This window comes from Balaenoptera borealis, assembly GCF_965194805.1.
Source record: "Balaenoptera borealis genome assembly, chromosome: 9".
Classification (NCBI taxonomy): Eukaryota; Metazoa; Chordata; class Mammalia; order Artiodactyla; family Balaenopteridae; genus Balaenoptera; species Balaenoptera borealis.
Genome location: NC_138873.1, coordinates 111,271,528 through 111,291,030, shown reverse-complemented (window position 1 = coordinate 111,291,030; position 19,503 = coordinate 111,271,528). Strand labels below are relative to the sequence as shown.

General features: G+C 41.4%; 1 protein-coding gene across 4 annotated transcripts in view; it reads right to left on the bottom strand.

Annotated features, from left to right (window-relative positions):
- Window positions 1-19,503, bottom strand: part of KCNQ5 (potassium voltage-gated channel subfamily Q member 5) — a 567,647-nt gene that overhangs the window by 22,201 nt on the left and 525,943 nt on the right. For all 4 annotated transcript variants that reach the window (XM_082405058.1, XM_082405060.1, XM_082405059.1 and 1 more), the window contains one exon: window positions 3,016-3,124. In XM_082405058.1, coding sequence (XP_082261184.1) covers window positions 3,016-3,124 — 109 coding nt within the window. The remainder of the gene's footprint in view (window positions 1-3,015; window positions 3,125-19,503) is intronic.

Sequence of the window (19,503 nt, the reverse complement as noted above, 5' to 3'; positions counted from 1 at the left end):
CTGTTTACTTCCCTGCTAATTTCATCTTTCTATTTAGAAATTAATTTGTATGAGTGGATGAAAAGAAATTTAACATTGTTTGAATTAAATCATTAACAAGATAGATAGAACTCTTGTTAAAAATAAGTTCCATTTCCACCCCCAGAGATGAGTTTGAAAACACATTTCCAACAACTTCACGCACTCCAACTAAATAATATTTTGAAAAAAATCTGTGGTAATCCTGGAGGAACTATACAAAACTAAGTATTCTGTCTTTTAAGGCATAGTTTGGAAATATCTAAGAATAGCTGTTGTTCACTACTATAAAAAGTGATGTCATTCATTAAAAGAACAACTCTCGGTGAATTTGGGTAATAGAATCCAGATGAATTCAGAGAGTGACCTTAACCATCTCATTGCCCGAGAATATTTATTCTCAAAAATAACTAGAAAATGTCAGATGCTGAATAAATATTAATAACTCAAAATAAGAATTCCTACTTTGCTCTTGTGAATGTAATCATATTATTTTCCATGCTGTCATCTCATACATATTTTCTGTTACACATTTTAATTTTAATTTGTCTCTTAGGAGAAAACTATTATTATTGCAAGCGCTACTGGAAGACAAAAGACATGTTCAGGTAGTCATATTAAATAATCAAACAACCAAAAGAGAACAAGGAAAACGCCAAAAACAAAGTCGCCATTTTAGTGTTGAGTAATAGATGGTTCACACTTGCCATCAGTGACATACACAGAAAATCCTGTTTAAGGTGTGCTGTGAGCACTCGGCATGTTCTAGCAAAAGCACTCTAGTCAACTGATGTTCAGTTTGTTATGTAATTAAACTCATGAAAAGGACACTTTTGCATATGATTTAGGGACTTATACCTGCAAATCCTTTTCAGAAGTGCTAATTGCGGTGGTTGGTCCTTTAATTTTTAGAAATTAAGTTCTATCATGAGTCAAAGATTTCCAATTAAGTTATTAACTACTGACTGTAGCTATTATGTTTTTATAGAATCCAACAATTTTAAATGGAACTTAGAAGTGATTAAAAAAAAAAAACGCACCAAGCAGAATCAGGATACAGGGAAGAAAAGCACCCCATGAAGAGTTATGAAGTAGCAAGCAGAAAGCTTCCAAAATCCACAAAAAGGAGAGATGTGTAAATAATAAAGTTCCTGTTAAAAATAAGAACCAAGAAAGAATTCTGAAGAGCGAGGGAATTCTGCAAAGGACTTTACAAAAATCAGTCAAGTTTCCAGAGGAAGGGATAATAACAAAGTAAATCGCAAGCTGCTGCTCAAGTGCTGAGCTGGCAGAATAAATCTTATTTCATTTTCTTTTTTGCAGCTCAGGATTCTTTGTGCAGGTTGTGAGGCAAAAGCAGAAAGCTTCAGAAGGTCTCGGGAGATGACACAAATTGGGTTAAGTATGACTTTTAGGAAACTTAATCTGGTCCCTTAGATAAGATTTTACTGTACTTGCTGCAAATTAGACCAGGGGTCTCCGCTGGCTGTAAGGAATGGATGGAAAGAATGTCGAGGTCACTTCGGGGCCAGCAGTGCCCCATAGAGCTTCCCGCCATGATGGAAACGTACTATGTCTTCTCTGCCCAACACAGAAGTCACTGGCTATGCGTGGCCCCTGAGCACTTTAAATGTGGCCATACCATTGATGAACTGAACTTTACATTTTATTCCATTTTAATTAATTCAAATTTGAATCGCCTGGTGTGACCAGTGGCTACAGTGTTGGACAGTGCAGGACAGATCCTTTCCATCCCATCTACAACTGAAGGCTGTAGACCTCATTTTACTACGTATCCTTGGGTTTTCTGGGATTAAATATTACCCAAGGCTTCTGGGATCCCCCGGGGCAGGGCGATCATATCATTGTCCAAACTGGGAGACTTTGAGAAAGACATGGAGTGTCAGTAAAACAGTCATGATGAGACAAGAGGCCCAGGACACACAGGACGGGACGGGACGGTCCCCCATCCACAGGGTTGTTGCTCGCAGGTTCTAGAGGGAAGTAACTAGGCTTGACTTCACTTCTGTTTAGGTGGCTGCTACAGATAATGTTTAAGTACCTTCTGGGCACACAGTTTCATCATACCATGATTTTCTTTGCCCCCATAAACATTTACCAAAATCTTTAATAACTCACCTCTACTCTCCCAGTGACCCCCGACCACAGAGTACAGCAATATCTAACAGGATGCTCAGACCAAAGTACAGAATCCATCATATCGATGTCCGAGCTTAGACTGCGTATCTGGGTGGCTAAACTGGGTTGGATAGTTTCAGCTTTCCTCAGGCTTTCTGGTAAGAGGCAGGAAAAGCCAAAAAGAGCAGAGGCATTTCTTTGCAGACAGTCACTCTGCATTGCCTGACAGATACACGTTCTCCCAAAGGGATGACACGGGGCAGGCTGAACAGCAGCAGTTCATTGAGTCCAGATCCTGGATTGTCTGGGGGAGTGGATCCTGGAAGTACAAATACACGTGGCCTGGGACCCTCTCAGTTTTCTGCCATCAGCAGAGGAAGTGTGTTACAGTCAGACTTTACAATTCTATCTCAGCGGGACAGGAGCAACCCCCAGGCTTCCCACGTTCAGAAGTCAGCCTGCTTTGAAATAGCAAAGACGGACTCTTCTTCGACACGAAATACAGAACATGGATTGAAGCACCAAGGCGTACAAATAATTTAAAAAATCCAGTTGTATCTATACGCAAATGTCCTTAAAGCAACAAGTTCACACAACAAGCCAATTCTCATGTAATCTGTCCGGTAAGGTCTGGCTTTTCAAATCCCACCCACCTTGTATAACCCATCTCGTGTTGAACACAGTCAAGTTTTGTATTAAAAAAAAATATTTCAAAATTTAATAGGCATGGGGATGAATAGGAAAAGAGAAAGGAATTATGGCGGGAGATTTACCTGCAGGAAAGAGAATTTAGCAACACAGTGATTCAGATAATCAGGGGGAGGTTTCAGAATCATTTTGTCAGAGGTTTTCACCAACCTGATCGCCCGAATGACAGTTTTCAGTGGTGGGGTGAGGTCCTCCACGGACACGTCACACTGGCATCCTTTGTCATCATACACGTCGTCGGTGCCAAGCGCCGTGTCAGCTGCAAGAGAAAAGGGCCAGTGAGGTAGCAGCACAGCGGCAATTTAAAACTTGTTACCGAATTGGTCTCACGTAGGGATGGCGGGGAACTCACAGACTCGGCTTATAAATTGACACGTATAAGGTCGGCCAATTGTTTTTCCCAGCATTATTCTTTCTCCTTTTCCTACGACCTAACCGATCTCATGTGGTTTGACACGACTGCCTTTCTGAGCTGTTTTCCACGGGGAAATGGGGCTGCTGACACACTTTCTTCCCGGTAGAGGTGATGGATTTGTGTCGATCCACTCATGCTCTTTTGCCCAGTTCTTTTGAAACTAACAGCCAGAGTTTAAATAACAGCTGTTCGGAGTTAGGAAAGCAGTTTTTGGACATTTAGTGAACTGGCCTGTATATACAGAGCTTGAAGCCCATGGCACTGACCCCGGTCGTCCCACGCCCTGAACAAGTGTGCTAAACGTTTGGATCCAAGCACACGGACTCCCCGCCGGTTACTGGACGTGGGCAGCCCAGGACAGAGCTTGCTGACGACAGCACTGCCAAGGCCGAGGGCAGATTCTCAGACTGGATAAGAAAATCAGTTTCCCGTAAACCGAGCAAAATAACTTTCGGCTTAACTGCAAAGTTTGACAAAAAGGCAGGGTTACAATAAACCCCAAATTACTAAGAATTTATAAAATTAATAAGGAATAAGCACATCACTGCAGCTTGGTTTTCAGTAACAGAATACTGAAAGCAGGTTGAAATTCCTGTAACAAGGAATAGGTTAAATAAGTATTGGTAGGTTTATTTAATGGAATATTGAGAATCTGTTAAACATGATGACTAATGACTGGAAAACTGTCACAATATATTATTAAAGAAACAATCTATATCTGGGATTAAGAATGATTTTTTTTTCTGCTTGGCTATATTTTCTAAAATCTCTGCAATGAACATGTATGATCCTGGTAATAAAGTAACAAAAGTGTACTCAGGAGAAAAGACTTATGTAGCCTCCAAATACTACTTGAACCTCTTTACTTATTATTTTTATTTTTTATTTTGGCTGCACAGCTTGCGGGATCTCAGTTCCCTGCCGGAATTCTAACCACTAGGCCACCTGGGAACTCCCCTATTTGAGCCTCTTTAAATGTTGACGTAACGAAGGGACTAAAGCTGCTTTTTGTCTCCTGCCCTGATTAGTGATCATCTACTACGTCATAAAAGGAGGAGGCTTTGCCATGGGCTGTCCTGGTTGGGTTACAGGTCCCGAAACGCTGTAGGAGGCCCATTCACTGGAGCAGTGCTCACATCCGGGATGCAGTTGGTGCATCGCTCGATTCAACGATTCACTGTGTGTTTACTCGGTTTATGGTGTGCTGGGAGCAGGGGTGGTGAGGGGAAGAGATACAGATGGGTCTTCACAGCTCTCTGTCATGGACCCTCTGGCCTTCTGGCCCCCAAGCCTCCTAGGTGGGTTCTCCAGAACCACCACTTCACAATAACAATCCTAATAGCAACCACTCGCTGAAATGTATGCCAGGCGCTTAGACAAAGCTTCTGCACGTATTAGTTTTCTTATTTACAGCAACTGTACAGGTTGGTGATGTTATGCCTGGTTTTTAGACGCTGAAATTGAGGCTCCGAGAAGGTAAGCATGATAATTAAACAGCATAAAAGTCAGGGTCCTTTTGTTGTTGTGAGGTTAGCGGAAAACTTTTTCCCCAGGTAGGTGCTGTCACAATAAGCACAAAAGTAAAGAGAGTGAAACTATAATGTTCGCATTGACTGTAAAGTGGAACGGGGAACATCCCAAACGGTGACAAGACAGTTTTCTCCCTGCCCCCGTCCTGCACCCCAGTAAGACCTTCTGTCTCTGCTGGTTAGGATTAGGCTGGGCAGAGGATGGGAGACATTGTATCCAAAGCCATTTTATTAGGGAATTTCATTATACCACTTATAACTTGATTATTCAAGGCATAAATCAAGCTCTCAGTCTTTAAAAACAGTTTTTTCTTTTTGTAAGTTTGGTCAGGGCAAACTAATAGGAAATACATCTTTGCTGCCATGTGTTGAAGCAAGGGCTGAGTTAGAGAATTTTCCCCCTTATTCCAAAGCCACAAAAATGGGGTAAATGCCATCTTTCTGTTTCGTAAGTATCTTGAGATGTCCATATTCTTTCCAGTGAGGTTAATGACAATTAAATGTTCTTCTCAGGATTCCTAGAGGCTTAAAACCCTGCGTGACCTCTGAGGCACCTGGGCGGGGCTGAGCTCCCAGCCACGGCTGGCTCTGTGCTCTCCGCTCTCCGAACACACCGCTGGCCCTCTGCCCTGGCATTTGGAGAATGTGGGTCATGGGAACAGGAGCTCACGTGAGCACCAATCTGCAAAACCCCAGTCCTGCAGGGCCACGTGCCAGCGGCGTGGGGTTCTCCCCAAGCCGTGCTCCGCGTGGGCGAGCCTCTGTGTCTGGTGGGCCTGCCCTGTGCACGCCCCGTCTGTGCTGGGAAGAAAGGAAGCTGGAAATACAGCCCTCTGTCTCCCCCAGGCCGCTCTGGCTCCTAGTAATTAGCTGTGCTCAAGATTTGCTTTCAAATACTTTGTTCCCCCAGGTTTTGGAAACTCTATTCCATAGTTTTTGGAAAGAGCCACTTGGACCTTACATGATAGAGAGGAGGTAAAGAGAAGATTCTGGAAACTTCTGCTACGTCCAAAGACCGTCTTCCTGTTCCCACTCTAAATTTTGCCATCAAGATGCAGGTGTTTATGAGAAAAAGGACAGGTAGCTTCTGGTTCTTTCTCTTTGTCACCTGCTCTTACAGATTAGATTTCTTGACGAAATGATTACAGTGGTTTTCAACCTTGGCTGAATGTTAGAAGCACATCTCAGTACTCAGGATGGGCTGGAACCCAGGCCTCAGAGTGTTTACAAAAGCCACGAAGGACCACTGACTGGAAGCGGAAAACGGTGCCCCTGGTTTCCCCCAGCCGGAGCCGGGGCACGTGTGTGTGCGACTAGTCTGCTGTCGGACTTGGGCGCATCCCCATGTTTCCCCTCGCATCACCAGTGTATTTTGCACAGTTTGAGGCAATATAGGTGCTTCCCAAGACAACAGGAAATAATCACATCATAAAAAACAGAAAAAGAAATCCCTTACGAGCTGGTGACCTGGGAGCAGGTTTCATCATCTTATTGTTCAGCCAGGAGGCCTCGGCTTTCTGAATTCCAGCCACTGTTTTCCACCCCTCAGTCACCTGAGACCCGCTCTGCAGCCCGTGACCCTGTTCTCTTTCAACGGAGTCACTACTGTTCTTACACACAAGAGACTCACATGTTCAGAGACAAAAATAAAGTCAAACTGTCAAAACCTAGCAGAAAACATTCGTTTGTCTGTGGAGGAAACGGTAAGGGCCTGATGTTTGGTCACTAAGAGGAATTATAAAGGAGACAGCTGACCGCCTTGGTCATGAAGACAGAAGGTGTTACCACCTGAAATGACCAAATTATAATGCAAAGGAAAGTCCTGATTAGGAAAAAACTGAAAGGTATAAAAAAGCTTAATATTTATAATGTATAAGAAGCTTATTTGAATGTATCACAATCCAAAATATTAATGTATTATACAAATAAGTCAGTCAGGAAAGACCACCAGTAGCAAAAAATGATAGAAAACTTTTCAACCTAACTAGAAATAAAAAAAAAAAATTAAAATAATTTGAAAGTATGGACTTATACCTATTTAGTAGCAAAAGAATAATAACTAATACTAACAAAATTGAGGTGACTCTGGTACACTTTGACATTGCTAGTGACCATGTAAATCAGAACAAAGTTTTACGGCAAGAAAAAGTTTAAAAAAATTTAAAATCAACAATCTTATAATTTTATACCAGAAAAGTTATCTTTGGAAAATAATTTCAAAAATAATAATTTTTATTGCATCAGTGCCTATTATAGAGAGATAGCTATATAAATTTCAATGTCCCAAAGTAGGAAACTGTAAATGATAGTATTTCACCATGCTGATGTACTACACAGCTACGAAAATGATAATTTTGAAGAGTACATGGTAGTATGAAAGTATTTTTAAGTGTTCAGTAAAATTAAAATATGAAACCAAATACGTTGATTAGAACTATGTACCATGATATATAAAAAGAAAAGCAGCTAGAAGTAGAAAACCAGCTAGAAGTGAATATATAAAAATGAAATTAGCTGTATCAGGGCATAAGACTACAGATGATTTACATTACTTTTACTGGGTTGGCCAAAAAGTTCATTCAGGTTTTTCCGTAAGATGTTACTTAAGGAATTTAAAGATTTTTTTCCATCACAAAAAAATATATGTTGTTTGAAATAGAGTATTTGAAAAATAGGAAAACAATTAGAACGAAGAAAATAAAATCTTCCCAAGTTGCAGAACTTAAAAGAAACAACTACTGTAATATGTTTCTTATAGTAAAAATGAGAAAGCTACAAGTTCGCAATACATTTTAGGCATTTAAATGACCACGTAATGATTCTATTTCACTGTGCTATAAGGAACACACGTTAAAAAGGCCACTATCAATGGTGGTGATAACTAATTTCTTACAACCTGTTACGAAGTATAATTGATTTTCCAATTCTGCTGCCGCTTGTCTTTCAATTACCTTTTCCCCGCTATCATTTCCGATACCTTAAATATCATCTTAAATTTACAGTCTCCACTTCAGCCACGTGCTAGTTCAAAGGCATCTCCTTTAATCCAGCTGAGTTTAGAATAACCGCCTGGGTCCTGATGCAGCAGCACGATATTATTTTGCTACGTCCTTGTTTGGGGACTTTCCTTCTGTTCTGTGCTGGGTGCTGCTGTGTCCTCAAGACACTAATAAGAAACCCAGAAAAATACTCCAGATAATATATTTTTTGTTCCAGACTTTTGCCTTTTCAAATAGTTTTTGTTTTAATTTTTTCTCTCATTATGACAGTAATGCATGCTTCTCCTAGAAACTATGAAAATTTGAATTTTAAATTAAATCATGGAGAATGAGTAAAGGTTTTTGTAGTTCTAACACCCGGGCAAATCCTATTAAATTTTGGCCTCTTCCCTTCCAGTACCTTTCTTTGCATCAACTGATGTTTAACGTCAAAGTCTATTTCTCAACACCGATTAGAAGTTGTACATCTCTGGTTGCCATGGGGCGGGGGGGACTTTGCTTTGATAGCTCAAAAGCCCTTATTCAGCCTCATCTTACTGTATGGCTGTTTCATCTCATGCTCCAGCTACACCGGACGACAAACAGTTCCTCAAGGTGCTGTCTAAGCATTATTACCTTTGGCTACTCTCCCAAGGGCTACCCTCTACACACCCCCTTTCCATTTTTTTTGGCTGGCAATCTGCGGGTGCTGAATTTGCAGTGGACAGATGATTATATGCATAGAGCACCCCAAAATGAGAAGAACATCGGAATATTTACAACAAATCACTTGCATTTCAGCATGCGTATAACTCTTGCGCCGTGTTGAAAACCAGAATTTTATTTTGCGGTTTAGCAATTCCTGTTGATTTTGAGTTATCCAAAGCCAAGAGCATGAGGGCAGTAGGACAGAGTTCAGAGCCTGAGATCCAGCTTTCCAGACACAAGGCTTTTGAGTCTGTGGCCTCCGGGAAATGCAGCCTGACCCCCAAGACTGACTCAGCCCTGTCCTCCTGTTCTGCATACATATCTCTTATATCTGTTGTTTACAACCCCTTTCCTCCGCAGACAGTGAGCTGCGAGGGCAGGGACCACATCCTTCATCCACGTATCCATCTTCCCCATATCTCCTCATCTATGTACCTACCACCCCCAGAGCCCTGACGGTGCACGTTTGCTTCGTGAGTGAAGCATTTCCCCTTGACTCCAATAAAGTCTGGATGTAGGATTTTAGGACTGGGTTTAGGACCTTCGTTCATTCAGTCCTTGTGTGTGAGATGGTTTACAAAGGTGAGCTGTAATTTAAAATATTACACTGCAGGCTGGAAATATCGTGCTCATTCTACACAAATGAGGGAGCTGCAGCTCGGAGTGAAAAATGACGTAAGTGGGGCTTTTCAAATGGGGCCAGAGCCGCCGTCCCGGAGCAACTGCCTTGCATCCTGTTTTCTGACCCTGTGAACTGGGCCAAACTGCCAGCATCCCAAGAAGTCAGCAAGAATGAGAAAACCGTGTTGAAGGGACTGATGAAAATGAACCTTTACCTGGTGACCACTTTGCTGGACTAATCAGTGAAGTGCAAATCTAACAGCTTTACTTATCAGCACCAATGGACTCTTCTTAAGGGCAACCTGTCTCATCTTCCTCTTACTTGTTTCATTAAAAACCCTGATTCCCTCTCCTGTAATAGGGACACTATTTGTGTTTCCACCCCAATACATGTACCCCAAATTGCAATTCTTTGATCCCAAATAAATGCTCTTGCCTCTTGAATTGGTTTCCTGTTTTTTTTAGGTTGATATCAGTGAGCTTAGATGACCTGCCCAAGATACAGGGTTATTAGGGTACAGCAGTCCTTTTAACACTGAGGTCACGCCTCCCTGCGCACAAATCTCCCCGTGTTTTGCAGAGCAAAAGCTCGAGTCTTCAGAAGGCCTGCAGGGCCCCGTGTGCCGCCCCTTCTCCCACCTTCCCGTCAGGGCTCCCCTCTCTCTGTTCCCTCCAGGCCCCCTGGCTGCTCCGGGCACCGTGCACCTCTCTCCCTAGGGCTCCCTCTGGGGGTGCTCCCTTCCAGACGGCCTGGGGGCTCTGTAACTGCTGAGGCCCCCGCTCAGTGTCAGTTCTCCAAGAGAACCACCAGGACTCCCTAACCCAAGGCCAAGAGTGTCATCTTGTTCTCTGATGTATCTCAAGTGCCTGGAACAGAGTGCCTGGAACAGGGTAAGCAAACTAGTATTTACTCAGGGAACCAGTCAGGGTGAGTGATACTCGTCCACTCCATCTCTCTGATCGATCACAAAGTTTAAGGCACTAGCTAACCTCCGGATTTGGCCTTATCGTTTTCTCTTTTACTGTTTTTTTTTTTGTGTTGTTGTTGTTGTTTGTATGTTTTGGTGATCTTTCATGACTAGATATACTTTGAGATCCTACTGTGGAAAAAAGATCCAATTTTTCCTCAAAGTGTTTAATTTTTATAGGATTTAAAAATAGGATTTTCCCCCAGTGGTCCATGAAAATATTTAAGAGGCAAAATAAGTTTAAAGTAAAAGCATGAATAACTTCTATAGTAGAACTCAGGAAATACTTGTTGAATAAATGAGGTACACTGCACTTTTACTTTTAGGTTGACACGCAACCTGTAGGTCCACTTTAAATTCTTGAGTCTATAAGTTTACAATTAGTGAATAATAGAAGAATTTTAACATTAGTACAACCAGCAGGAGGGCTCTCTACCCACATCCTCCATATAAATATAATAAAGAAGCCCACCCTGACTTACTTTCCTCTTCAGGAACAATGTATACTAATGGAAATGTAAATATACTACAGTGAGATACAGTGTAACTTCATAAATCACTTTTGGATACTCACTCCCCTGTGCATTTCCAAATGTGACCTTTAACCCAGTGCTTTACAGCGTTAGTACAGCAGGGACAAAGTGTGAGATTTCAGTCATGTGACCATTGTTCACTCAGTTCTGAATCTTAGGAGGTCTGGAGGAAACAGCTTAAAAGTGAGTTCTCATTAAGAATTTGGAAATCATCTCACTGAATTATGATAAAAATAAACTATAATGCTATAAGGAAATTTTTGATCCATCTGTGAACATTTTCTCATGAATTTTTTTTCTAGGCTGTAGAATTAAAATGCTATAGTACTAGGGAAAGAATTCTGAAAAATAAGTATTTGTTTTTATTGAAAAAAAGTCCCAGTATTCATATCTGTGGCCTCTACTGGTTTCAAAATAAAACATCCTTTTGAGTTTTTAAAGCAATATTCTAGTTAAAGAGCTACTTTTAATATTTTGAACAGGTAATTGCATTTTCCTGTGTATTTTTACCAAAGCAGATGCAAATGTTATTAGCACAATTGAAGATTATAGATTGATAGAGACTGCATAACTCAGCTGTGCTTGCTGTTTATTTTAGTTTTTGGTGTTGTGACATTCTCTATGTGGAGCGGAAAATTTGGGACCCAAAATACAGTCGTGGTACCCATAACAGAAATGAAGAGGTACATTCAAATACACTATCAGGGGAAGTGCAGCTGACCTTTTTTTCCAAATAAGAGTTAGATCTAGATTATCCTGTGACTACCACATTCTGAAAAAATGGCTCTATATACCATGAAAACTCCCTCAGCTCCTTAGAAGACTTTCACAGTAAAGAGAAAATACAACTGGCCTTTGACTGGTCTTGACAACTTTGCTGTTGGCATGGCCTAGCATCAGTTTCCAAATCTGCTTGACTTTTAGACACAATAAGAAACACACTTGCTATTGCAATCTAGCGTGCGCACGCACACACACACACACACACACACACACACGATAGAAGCTCCCCTCTAGGTTAAGACGGTAGAATGAACATACACATCTAATCTTGATCCCTCTGAAAAGCTCACTAAAACTATAGTGATGATACTTTTTAAAAAGACTTAAACACAAAAGGGTAGAACAGGAGGGGAGGGAGCAACAACATAATCTTGAAAGTAGGAAAGCAGCTGGGCAAGTGAGGTAGCCGACTAGCTGGCACCAGAGAGAAAACCCCAAGCCAAGGCTGGGAAAAGCCGAGAAACAGCAAAAGTCACACTTCAGACAAGTCAGGGCAGCACTCGGTACCTACGGGGTGACTGACCGGAGGGAGGTTGTGTGCACCCTGCCTGCAGCCTTGGGCAGGACTCTGCTCCTCTTCCAGCAGGGTTCTGGCTGGGGGGCTTCGGACAAGGGGTCCTCAGGCATGGGTTCCAAGTGACCATATACAGCTTGAATGCTGAGAGCCCACTAGCGCCCCGTCACCATCTCAACAATGGCAGCAGGACCTGCACCTCCAGGTAGGAGTCTGGAGAAGACCTCTCTGGGAGTCTGACTGGCCCAAGACGAAACAGCTGAAGGTCCTGACCCCAGAGGTTTCCCAGGAAACGGCTGACCCAGATCCACCCATGGGGAAGGTCAAGCTGACCGCCCCCCCGCCACATGCTCGGAAGTTCGTCACCCTTGTCGGATCCCACACTTCTCTGCGAGGAGACACCCAAAGCTTACTAAATGCCTGAGGAAATCGTCCGGCACAAAGAGATCAAGATCAACCCAAAACAAAGCAAAAGAAAACACTGTTATTAACATCTTCACAGAGATAAAGCAAGGTACTACATCTGTGAAGCAAAAACAGGAAGCTAAAATAGAGGGACACAGTAAACAATCACAACAACAATAAAGAACCTTAGAAATGATAGGTTTGGATGATAAAGTCGGCCAGAACTCCCCCAAAACAGAACAAAAAGACAAAGAGGTAGAAAATGGGAGAAAAAAGAAGAAAGTCAGATGGCCGGTCCCCAAGCCCTGCCTGTAAATAATGAATTTCCATGAGACAACAGAGAAAATGAAGGAAGGAGATCATTTTAAAAAAAAACACAACAAAACATTTTAGAACAGAAGGTCACAAATTACCAGTTTGAAATGACCCCGTGAGTCCCCACTATAGTAGATAAAAATACATCTGTGCCCAGGAAAATCATTATGAAAATTCAGAACACTGGGGACAAAAGTGGATCCTACAAAGTTCCAAACATAAGACAGACAACATCACACCATTGGTTACGTACAAACATCAGAATGGCTTTGGACTTAACAATCCTGAAAACAAGCACACCAGGGTACAATGCTTTCAAAATTCCAAAGTGACATGATTTCTGGCCTAAAATTGTATACCAAGCCAACCTATCAAGCAGCATGAAGATGGTAAAAAGCCATTTTCTGACGTGTAAGATCTCCAAAAAAAATTTGCTTTCCTTGTACTCTTCCTCAGGAGTGTTCTGGAGGACGCACCCCTTCAAAATGGGGATGTAAATCAAGAGAGAGGACGGCCAGGCGCAGGAGACACGGCTCAGGATGAGGGTGAAGGAAACCCCGGGTGGTCGCCGTGGGCCAGGTGGAGACGCTTCCGTCCATGCAGGACTGGCGTGACCCATGCGCAGGCACGTGGTTGGAGGTCAGCAACATGCCTTCCATCATAGGGACTAAATCAAGAAAGACAAAATCATGAGCCCCTGTAGGCTGGGAAGGCAATCTAGAAGAACATCAAAAGGAAGCCAGAAGCTAACATCTGTGCAGCAGGCTTGTTGAGCAGACGGCCCGGCTGAAAGGAGGGTGGCGTCTCCAAGAAACACCGCCATGGAACTGGATCATTTAACTGACACAGCAGACCTTGTGAACAGTTTTACTGACAGATCATTGGAAGACATGGGAAGAATTATGACAGCAACAACAGCAAGAAATAGGCATTTATTTACTACCGGAAAAACAAACAGTAGTAGTACAATATAATACATATAGGTATAATGTAGACTCTGAATTCTGACTTATCAAAAAATTACAAAACCTAGATTGGAAGGATGGGAGGGTCTGCAGAAGGGAAACAGTGAAAAAAGAGCTAAATCTTCATTTACTAGAATTTTAAGTTAATAGAAGATGTTTAAAATTGATTAAACAGAAGTTAGCTGTATGCACATACTATTGAAAAAATATGGACATTTGTTAAGTATCAGAAGAAACAACAGAAAAATAGAAATGGTTGCTTCTGTTAAGAAATCCTGGGGGGGTAGAGTGGGAGAGCTGAGGCAGGGAAACATCATATTCTGATATAAAGAGTTCATATTATTTGACTTTTTATTTATTATTTTAAATTAAACTTTCAGCTTTGTTAGTTGTAACTACAAATTCAAATTTGTAATTGTGGAATCATATGCAGTTGAAAGAAATAATACCGAGGTCCTGTGTACCCTTTATTCAGTTTCCCCCAGGGATAATACCTTGCAAAGCTACAGCACAATGTCACGGCCAGGGTGTTAACGCTGATACAGTCCAGATACGGAATGTTTCCACCGCCACCAGGAGTTCCCATGTTGTCCTTTTACAGCCACACTCCTCCCTCCCATCCCCCCTCCGCCATGACTCCTGGCAACCACTAATCTCATTTCCATTTCTATAATTTTGTCATTTGGAGAATGTTATATAAATGGAATCATAGAGTATGCAACCTTTTCAAATTGACTTTTTTTCCACTCAGCATGATTCCCTCAAGATTCAGCCAAGTTGTGCACATCAATAGCTTGTTCACCTTTGTTGCCGAATAGTATCCCTGGTACATGTGTACCACAGTCTGTCTAACCAATTCACCAACTGAATGACATCTGGGTTGTTTCCAGTTTCTAGTTATTATGAAGAAAAGATGCTATGAACACTCGTGTACAGGTTTTCTATGAACGAAAGTTTTCATTTCTCTGGGATAAATGCCCAAGAATACGATTTCTTAGTCATGCTTAGTTTTATAAGAAACTACCAAATTGTTTTCCTGACTGACTGTATTATTCTACATTCCCACCAGCAACGGATAAGGAATCGTTTCTCTGCATTCTCCCCAGCATTTTGTGTTGTCATTACTTTTTATTTTGGTTATTCTGATAGGTGTGTAGTGACACCTCCTGTAGTATTAATTGGCATTTTCCTAATAGCAAATGAATTTAAACATCTTTTCATGTGCTTATTTGACATCTGTGTACCCTCTTCAGTGAAATGTCTGTTTTTATCTTTTGACCATTTTCTAATTCAATTTTTTTTTTTTTTTTTAACTCTTGAGTCTTGAGTCTTATCTATGTTGGACATGTGGTTTGCAAATCTTTTCCCTCAGCCTGCAACTTGTCTTTTCATCCTCTTAACATAGTACTTTGCAGAGCAAAGGTTTTAAGTTTTCATGAAGTCCACTTTGTCAATTTTCCTTTCACGGATTGTGCTCTTGGTGCTGAGTCTGAGAACTTTTTTGCTTAGCTCCAGATCCTGAAGATTGTCTCTTACGTTTTTTCTAAAAGTTGTATAGCTTTATGTTTCTACATCTATGATTCATTTTGTGTTCATCTTTATTATATGACTTTTAAAACTAGGCAAATGTATTACTTTGGTAAAATATGAATTCTCTGAAAAAAATCTAAAAGGCTCATGAAACAATCCTGGCTCCTACTACTTGTGATGCAGTCTGTTTCCTATTCTGTCCTGCCTCATCCCATCTACCCCACACCTCCCACCTTGTGAATTTGATTTCATGACACTCTACCATAGATTGAAAAGGACTATAGACAGTCTCTTCTGCCTGGTGCAACCCCCATTTTTACTTCTCTTCATGACTTCTTCTTTTCTAACTTCTCCATCATCAGTTCTATCTCAGATGTTTAAAAAAAATCACCCGCTGCTCTTTGGCACGAAAGATAAAAACTCTTTTTTTGTCCCTTTCACGCCCTTCCCCACCAGGTGGCACACAGAAATGCGTGCAGTCTGCAGCCCGCGTCTCATAAGGGCGGGCAGTGGGTGGACTCCACACCAGCTGAGATAAGTTACGGCCTGGGAAAACGAGGGTTACTCTCATGGCTTTCTCTTTGAAGTTCCTAAGTCACCTCAGAAATAGAACACTGCGTCCCTATTCTTCACCAAACTACATCCTTGATAACTTCCTAAAATATGATTTATCTCAACTTGCAGTGCAAACGTAGCCCATGGCTGATTACTCCCAGGCAGGTAAAACATACCACGCACAGTGCCTGCCGACCACGGGAAACTTGGTTGCTGGAATTCAGTCAAAATGGTAATCTAACCGTGTTTACCAAACACGCTAACCAGCACTCTTGCAATGTGGAAAACCAGATTTTTATTGTGTTTGTTCTCAGGCTTGCTAATTAGCAACATTCAGAAATACTAATTCACACTAATGAGGGATCTATCATGTAAGACACTACTGCACTTGAGCACTGTCTCTGTAAGACCAAAGACCCCACTCACGCTGATTGAGTAGACACGCTGATTGAGTGGATAATTCATGCGCTATCAGCATCTTAAATCCCGTTAATTATGATGCGAATGTCTCTAAGAGTCTCTGTTAGGGACCGTCAATTAACCCTACTTACTGGCTAGCAGAAACGCTGGCAAAAATTCCTGGATACTTCCTGACACCTAATTAAAAGGAGTCTTTCTGTTTTGAGCGATGATATGAAGCATTGGAGAGTGTTCCAAAATAACTGACGTGGTCTCTGTGCTAAAATTGCTGATCACACCATAACAGTGCCTAGTAACTGCCTAGTAAAATACTTAAAACATTATTTTGAATTGCACAGGTTACTACTGATATATTCACCATCTTTATTCAAAAGGGAACATTGGAGTATGTTTTATACTTCTTTTAAAATTATTGCAATGATAAGGCAATACAGGAGTTTATCTTCTTAAAAATCACTCAAATATCCAGTTTATTGACTACCTCAGCATTCAGTGATTCAGCAATAAACACTTTTAATAATAACACACTCTGGGCTTCAGCGATGCATCTCATTTGTGTGGGGGGCTTTTTACAATCCCAAAGCAATTTCTATAAAGAGGTGCAATGAATTGACTCCTGAATAAATAAATATTAAATCATTTATTTGTTCATTATCTGTTAATTATCCATTCACAATAAATATTTTCTAATCAACTATTATGTGCCATGTACTGTGCTGTCATATAGTAAATCAATGCCTCTCTTCCAGAACAAATGCATTATTTCTGTCATCTTTAATAAAGGCAATGAGCCATGATAAAAAATAGTCTGAGATATAATAAGGATAACTTCATTCTTTCTGTGATTATATAAATTATTTACCAGGAAGACTCCTAAAACTCACTCTAAGGAATAAAGAAATAAAGTTTGTGTGAACATATATCTTTTAAACTTCCATTTACCATTGACAGAAATTGCCATCAAGTGCTGGAAGAAAAGAAGATGAAAACATGCAAATTAATCAAGTCCAGGACTTTAACTCATTAAAATTAATGCAGAAATTAGCATTAATGAATTAACAAATAATAACAATACATTCAATGTACTGAGTACCTATTCTGTGTCAGGCAAGAATACTACACACATTATATCTCATTAGTGCACAAACAATCCTATTAGGGAGGTTTTATTCCTGCTACTTTATTTTATTTTATTTCTTTGGCCGCATGACATGGCTTGTGGGATCTTAGTCCCCTAACCAGGGGTCGAACCCGGGCCCTCAGCAGTGAAAGCGCGGAGTCGAGTCCTAAGCACTGGACTGCCAGGGAATTCCCTCCTGCTACTTTAGAAAGAGAGAAGGAACTCAAGCACAATGAGGTTAAGTCACTTGCCTCCTCCCAAACTACCTCGTGGGGGAAGTGGGATTTGAAACAAGCTCCCTTTTATTCCCAATCTGTGTTTTTAACCACTGTGTTGGATTAATTTAATTTTCATAAAAAATTTCTTGAGAACTCACCATACTCAATTGAAAACAAATACATAAATAGTCACAGCTTTGTGAAAATAGTTTTTTTACTCATAGACACATAGATTGACTTTTGTAGACTTTCGTAGTTCTGCCGGTAAGTGATCGCAGTGTGTGCAATAAAAGCAAGGCAAATCCATAGTCCAGCAGGACTGCCTTTATTAGAATGAACGTTCTGGTAATCCTAGCACAGCCAAGTGATTATAAGAAAGCAAAGGCCAACCACACGCAGGTAACTGAGACAATCGAGGGTCCAGCCTGCTGGCACCACCTCAGCCGGCCTCCTTGTACAGTAAAATAACTGAACCAGGTCAAATTGGAAGAGGCTGATGGATAGCTCCTGCTATTCTAGACTAAGACAGACAGTATGTCACCTTAGGGAGAAACATTCTGAAATATGGCAAAGTAACTTAAGAGAACTTACTTAATCTTATCTCCAAAAGATGAGCTCTGTCTCCTTTGAACATATTCAGAGACATCTGATCACAATCAAACAGTCATGATTTGCAGTGGCCCAACAAACTGCAGAATTACAAATCTGCACTATTCATTAAACAATTCTGTTGGGGAATTCAAAATAGATCTGGTAAACTATTCCCCAACTTTCAATTCTTATTAGGCTAGCAGCGATACCGCCAGGAAATGACAACGTGTCGACATTTGTACCATTTGGGTGAGCTTGGCCAGAGATGGCAACGTTTAAGAGTGGCCTTTCAAAAAATAATGGGAATTACTGATGCGTTACATTGACGCTTGAAGGGGTGGGAAACAATACTTATAGTTTACGTAATGACTAACGGGGCATGGCTTGAGCAGATTGGCTATATTAATTGGAAAAGAAGATAACAAATCGTTTGACTAACACTACACTTATAGCTGATTTATTCCACATTTCATGCATTCACTCATTTGTGATGTGATGTATGTGAAAGAAATCTGCTAAGCAGCATGGTAGGACAAGAAGAGCTTTGGAATCATGCCTAAGCGCGATTCCAAACCCCAGCTCTGTATTTAGATTGCGCTACGTGGGCAAGTTATTTACATTTTCTGGGTCTCAATTTTCTTATCTGCAAAACAGCTGTGTGGGTGTTGAAGGAGCTAACAGATGGAAAATGCCTAGATGATTGGAATAGTATTGCCGATTGCTGGAACAAAGCTGGAGCCGTCCATAGGGGTGAATGGGGGACCACTGACGCCAGAAATAACAGTCTCCTACATTGCTGTTGCAACAGTATTCTTTAACAGGGGGCTATCATTACATACAGAGGAGCTGACAAGTGCTTTGGTGCATATAAAACTACATCTTTTTATTCAGATCTTTACACTTGCATTCTTCCCAGGAGCAATATGGCTTTTTCTTCAGCTTTTGTCAATCACACCCATTAATGAATGGTTTTTAAAAGGGTTGCAGACAGTAGGTTGCATGCCTTCCCCTGCGTCTTCTGCAGTGATTTTAGTCATGGCAGTTGGTGGAAAAGAGCCGTGTGGCTGATAGGGTCTTGGTGCTCCGGCTGGGTGTCAGGCTTGTGCCTCTGAGGTGGGAGAGCCAAGTTCAGGACATTGGTCCACTAGAGACCTCCTGGTTCCACATAATATCAAACAGCAAAAGCTCTCTCAGAGATCTCCATCTCAATGCTAAGACCTAGCTCCACTCAACGACCAGAAAGCTACAGTGCTGGACACCCTATGCCAAACAACTAGCAAGACAGGAACACAACCCCACCCATTAGCAGAGAGGCTGCCTAAAATCATAATAAGATCACAGACACCCCAAAACACACCACCGGACGCAGTCCTGCCCACCAGAAAGACAAGATGCAGCCTCATCCACCAGAACACAGGCACTAGTCCCCTGCACCAGGAAGCCTACACAACCCACTGAACCAACCTTAGC